At 41.9% G+C, this 6,095-nt stretch overlaps 1 protein-coding gene across 1 annotated transcript; it reads right to left on the bottom strand.

Annotated features, from left to right (window-relative positions):
• Positions 1-2,144: 2,144 nt before the first annotated feature.
• On the bottom strand, positions 2,145-5,507 carry LOC123255577 (fibroblast growth factor 11-like; the record flags this gene model as incomplete). The annotated part of the gene is made up of 4 exons (XM_044684345.1): positions 2,145-2,236; positions 3,107-3,305; positions 4,889-4,992; positions 5,376-5,507. Coding segments are annotated over 4 exons (527 nt in total), but the record flags the coding sequence as incomplete, so codon positions are not given.
• Between the last annotated feature and the right edge of the window lie 588 nt (positions 5,508-6,095).

The raw sequence follows: 6,095 nt of genomic DNA, 5'->3' as shown, positions 1-6,095 counted from the left end.
CTGTAATAGTAGGGAGTGGTATAGGATTGGGGTTCTACCAATCATGCAAAAATCTGAGGAGGTTGAAAAAGGCTCTGAAAGATAAACCCTCATCCTGACCCCATTTCTTCTAAATTCTTTCCCAATGGGTTTCAGTTCTCTCAGTTACAGTTGGTTCCTGGGTCTCCTCCTATCATCACCCTAATTTCCCCTTAGTGTTCCTAGGCTGTTGAAGCACAACTCTCCCCTACCCATACTCCTCCTTTCACTACTGATTAGTTCTGGTTTCATCTTATTTCACCTGCCAAGCATCCCTTTCTTTGCTTACATTCAACCTAGTTGATTCATGACTTACGACTACATTCTTTTTTCAGTACTTTAGGGATTTGCAATCTCATCAGTATGAGCGCTCCCTCCACAAACATGGATTACAAATCTTACAATTTAGCAAACATACTTTGAAACTTGCCTTAGCTGAAAAGTTCACTTCAAATACGACCTGGTGATGATACTCTTTGAACTTAACTAGAGAAATCTTTGGACAACAGGCATACAGCCTATCTTTGAGTCATATTTGAAGCCTATCTAGGTTGGTAGGACTCCCCAAAGATTTTGATCACCTGGTAAAATTCTTAGAAAATCCAAGGTTATTCTATTCTGTTTAGTGGGATCTAGAACCAAAGTTCCCTGAATTTCCCCATCATTACCTGACCAATATGAGAGGGTTATTGCTGATTCAGAGAGTTCCCTATTTGCTCTTCTATGGATAGCTTCTCCCAGTGTCTCATTTTCCTCTTTCCTTCTCAGACATTGAGGATTTAATGATATTTATGGAGGACCCCTAAGGAGTCCCTGGTGAGGTAGCTAAGTATTCATATTTCCATATAATCCAAGAATCTGTTCCCATAGCCCCCACTTCTTCCCTCTTCCACTCACAGTATCTGGGTCTCAGTGTCTTTATCCTGAAATTTCATAATATATGATTTTTCTTTCCTTCCCTTTTCCCTTGTTATTTGCCCTGCAAGTACCCATATTTAGGGAGAGATTGAATCCTAAGCTTTAGAAAGTACATTTTAAAAGAATATGGATTTGCTTTTTTTTTTTTCTATTTGGAAGAATAAGATTTTTAGAAAAATTTCTACAAACAAAAAAGGAGGTGGGTTTTGGTCCATATATAATGCAATTCTCTCTGGACCAAAAATAGCATTTATGGAAGAAGTGTGATCCATCATTTAGAACTTCTAGAGCAAGCATGTGGCTATTCAGACTCTATCTCCATCCAGAGAGAGGAGATGACTACAACTACAAACTAGAACCAATGGCCATGAGAACAGATTCTAGAACAGATTCCTTCTAGGTCAGAGGTTAGGACAGTGGTAGTCTACAATTGGGCTCAGTGGAGACCAAGACAATGTCCGTGCTGTGCTCTAGATGTGGGTTTCTTCCATATCTAAATCAAGAATCCATCTTGATCAACAACATTAGTTTTCATTGATTCAGAATATCAGCAATGTGGCTCTATCATAATACAGATTTTGATGCCAAACTGACCCTGGGTAGAATCCAGATTTAAGAATACATCCAAAACAAAGTCAGAAGGCTGAGGGGATAAGCAAGAGAAAAGGGGCTGTGCTCTAGTTGCCTATGGCTTTGTAGTTATGGAGAAGAATGGCATTGAGTCCTAGAAACCAAGGCTTTTACTGTTCTTATCTAGAACTCACAGGTTCATCTCTGGGGAAATTTTCTGAGAGCTTGGGCAGAAAAGGAAAAACCAGGGTGATTAGACAGGCCTCTTAATGGCATATAGCAATGTCCTATAAATAAATGCAAGATCCCCTAGAAGGGTCCTTTAATATAGAAAATTGCCAAAGAGATCTTAATAGAATTTAGACTCTGCAGCAATAGCTCAGGAGTCGCAGTTAATTTCTAATCTTTCTGATAGTCGTTGGGTAGCTGGTAGTGGCCACAGCTTTTGTAGTCCTCCCTAAGTCCTCCCTTTGACCATGGAAGGTCAGAAAGAAGTATTCTAAGTCAGGGATTTATGGCTTGTGGCAGGGGAGTAGTAAGGAAAGGATGGAACAGGATGAGAGGCTAGAATGGCTCAATCTGGGATCTGTATGGCTATCTTAATGGAAGACTTGAAAGGGTGCTCCCAGACAATAAGGTTATGTTTCAGGAGGTAAGGGGGCTGGAGGCTTGTCATTTGCAGGAGATGTTTCCGGTACGTTGTGCAGGGAAGGTTCCCGGTACATGGCCACTGTGAGGAGGATGGAAGAGAGAAGGAGAAACAGTCAGGAATCAAAAAACACAGAAATAAGTAGTGGAGAAGTATAAAGGAAGATATGACTAGCCTTTCTTGACCAAAATGGTCTAAATGATCTTTAAGGACACTTCTGGTTTTAAATCCTATAATTTTTTTTTTTTAAAAAAACCCTTACCTTCCGTCTTGGAGTCAATACTATGTATTGGCTCCAAGGCAGAAGAATGGTAAGGGTAGGCAATGGGGGTCAAGTGACTTGCCCAGGGTCACACAGCTAGGAAGTGTCTGAGGCCAGATTTGAACCTAGGACCTCCCATCTCTAGGCCTGGTTCTCAATCCACTGAGCTACCCAGCTGCCCCCTTAAATCCTATAATTTTTATAAAGGAGTTGTCACTGTTTTGATACTTAGTTATCTTCTTTCTGTATTGCTATTGATACTTCCTCCCTCCTTCCTTCCTCCAGGTGGGCCCTGGACAGAATTAGAATTCTGAGATAATCCAGTCAAACCCCCACCCCATTTTGCAAATATTTAGTATTTCTAGACCCAAACCCCTGATACCAACAGGTTCCTTTTTCTCCCCTACATCACTACACAACTTTTCTGTCACAATATAAAGTGTTTTAGTTGAAAACAAATGAACAAACAAAAGCAAAAGCTTTGCCATGCACAGTGACTAAGGGCAGGAATCTCTCCACTCCCCATTCCTCCCTGTCATGAAGACCTCCCTTGTTATGATCTAGTTTGACACCATATATATTTGAGATATATAACCCTCACAGGATGTTAAGATGGACAGAATTCTTCTGTGTGATAATGGAAATGTACTTGGCATGACAGACCCTCCCATTCCTGAGAATGTTCACACCTTCAAGGAGCTTGGGCACAAAGTGGGCAGCCGCTTTGGTCTTCTTGACTCTATTTCCCTTCATGACTTGGCCCTCCTTGTCCATACCCAAATACCAGGCTCTGCCTGAACGACGCTGGCGGTAGAGGGCAGAGGCGTAGAGGACATAATAATTCTCAAAGACACACTCCTTAAAGCGACACTCTGCTGTAAAGTGTGGCTTGAGGATGAGGTCACAGAAAGAGAAAACAAAGGCAGGGAGGAAGAATGAGATTGATATTACTTGGCAAGAGGCTGAAGTTTCTTAGTTGAGCCCCCCTTAGGAAATCTAAGATGATGGGTCTGTGGGTGATACACAAACTATAGTGTGGGACCAAATCCTCTGAGTGCTGAGGGGGAGGAAATCAAGATGAGCTCTGGGAGCCCAGATGCCTGTGGGTTTGGGGCTGGATTTCTGTATATTCCTTTATCTAATTCTCCCAATTTACCCTGCCACCCTCCCCCACTTTTGCTTTAACCAATCCCTTCCTTTTCCTCCAGTACAGCAGTTCTCTCTAAGTGTGGACTACGTGTAGATCTTTAAGAGTACCCCAAAGGGAGGATCCTCAAGTTCATAACTATTTTTATAATAGTAAGAAAATATCCGCCTATTAAAATATTCCTTGATTTTCAACTATATATCTATGTGAGGCCATATTGTCTTCATATACTTTAACCAAACAACATATGACAGCAGATTGCATACAGAAATAGATATAAGAATCTAGCTGTCTTCTATTAAGTCAAGCATTAAAGATATTTGCAAAAATATGTAAAACAATGCCACTTTTCTCACTAAATTTTTGTTTTGGAAAATGTAGTTATTTTTCATAAAAATGTTACTTATGTTGGTTTACTTGAACTGGGCTTATTACTGTTATTTTAAATGAATTAATAAGAAATTTTTAAAACTTATTTTAATTTCTAATATGTTTAAAAATTTATCAATATGACCCACATAAACAAAAGCTCTTTGGATTATTCAAGACTTTTTAAGAATATAAAGTGGAAATAAAAGGTTTGACAACTTCTGCTCCAGTGGATTTGGGTTCTAAACCAGAGAGTGGGGAGAAGTAAAGAAACATAGATTCAGATATTCTTGGGTAAGTCAATTTACTTTTCTAGTACTCAGACTCTTCTCTTGTAAAAGGAGGGGAATGGAACAGATGCTCTGAGTTCTCCTCTGGTTCTAATACTAGAATTCTCTGATATTATACTCCAATCCTCTCTTTTTGCTGATGAGGATACTAGGCTCAGAGAAAGAAAATGACTTGGTCAAATAATGCATTACTGGTACCATTATGGAATAACTCTGGTCTCTCTACATGCCTTGCCTGGCTCTCCTGGTTATTATTAAATCTAGGGGTGTGAAGAGAGGTATTTAGAGGAGAGAGCCATAAAGGGGTCCTAGGCATATGGTTGTAAGGATGTCCCTTGCAGAGGCTAGAAAGGATCTGGAAGGAATCTCTTAAGAGCCTCTTGTGTATTGAGGGGATATGATGTGGGTATTGAAAGGTTCCTGAGGAAAGAGCTTGGAATAGAGTCCTGGTAGGATCTCAGAAGGAAAATCTTAGAAAAGTTTAGGAAATTCAGAGAGGGAAATGATTTTGAAACTAATAAGAGGACTCTGATGTAGTAATGATGATGTGTAACAGGTTCTGAAAAAGAGGGTCAAGTGTGGGATCACCAGGGAAAGTGTCTGGGGGGTGGCAGTGCCAGGCGGTTCACCAGGACAGAGGAAAGTGATGAGAGGAGGAGTCTCACCGAGCTGTAGAGTAGCCCTTCCGAATTCATGGCTACATAATGCCCCAGTTTGGTGCTCTGGATAGTGACCACACGGAGACCCACAGGGATCAGGTTAAACTGGGCTGGGAGGTAGAGTGAGAGTCAGAGATTCAAGGCATCTAAGTCCTGACCCCTCAGTCCTTAAGTGAATAGAACTCAGATTCCTTCCCCCAACCCTCTAAACCCTCCTTAAAAAAAAAAAAAAAAAAAACCCTGAGCCCACCACCTTCCACCCCAGGGACAACCACTCTGACTCTGTCCCATCCCCATTCCTAGATTCGAGTGGTGGACAGAAACAGACTGAACTAGGATTAGAAAGTTACAGGGTGAATGGGAGATAAACTATTCCTTCAGGGGCCTAGTTACCTCAGACATAAGATATGAGAAGCCTTAAGTATCTGTTACCTACTTCTCCTCTCTCCCTCTCTAACTCCCCACACCCCAAAAGTTCCCTTCTCCCCCTCACTGAATGAGCTGGTATCCTCTCGTGTCCCATTGATACTTCCATCTGGATTGGCCTGGAGATAGAAACCCTGACGGCAGAAAAGCTTTGTGATGATGCCTTTGAGCTGGGGCTCTGGAAGAGAAACAGGAAGAACTTGACATTAATCTTTGGTGATGATTTCCCTTTCCAAGTTTGATTCTAGAAATGTGGGGGAGTGGGGTGGGATAAGGTGAGTTAGGGAGAACGAAGGTCAATTGTTCTTTCACTGACTCACTGTGTGTAACCCTCTAATACTGGCTTCTCTATCTCCTGGGGAAGTCTACACCTTGTCCTTGCTCCCACCATCAGCTCTCAGTTTAATTTATTGAAATTTATTTAAACAGTTTAATTCCTGCTCAATCCCTGAGCTGGAGGAGGGGCAGGAAGAGTGAAGCTATGATAAGGGGGGAAAGAAGTGACAGAGACATAGAAACCAGCAGATTATAGTTATTGTGGTGGATCACCTCAAGTTGGACGTTGGAGATAGGGGGTTCTCCAAACTATGGAGGGAGGGAGCTGACTCTGCTGGAATCAGGCTTGCTGACTCAGCACCTGATGCTGCCCAGCCTGGCTTGGGCCTCTGCTGCCTGCCTGGTCATCTGTGCCACTAATCAGGCTGCCACAAGCCTGTCTTATGAGGAATCAAGGGTCAGGGGTCTCCAGTCTCTTCTCTTTCCCCAGGCCTTATTAGCTTTGCGGATC

Source organism: Gracilinanus agilis, unplaced genomic scaffold, assembly GCF_016433145.1.
Source record: "Gracilinanus agilis isolate LMUSP501 unplaced genomic scaffold, AgileGrace unplaced_scaffold48970, whole genome shotgun sequence".
NCBI classification, from domain to species: Eukaryota; Metazoa; Chordata; class Mammalia; order Didelphimorphia; family Didelphidae; genus Gracilinanus; species Gracilinanus agilis.
Note: the sequence above shows the minus strand (reverse complement) of the source record. Positions and strands in the feature narration are given on the sequence as shown.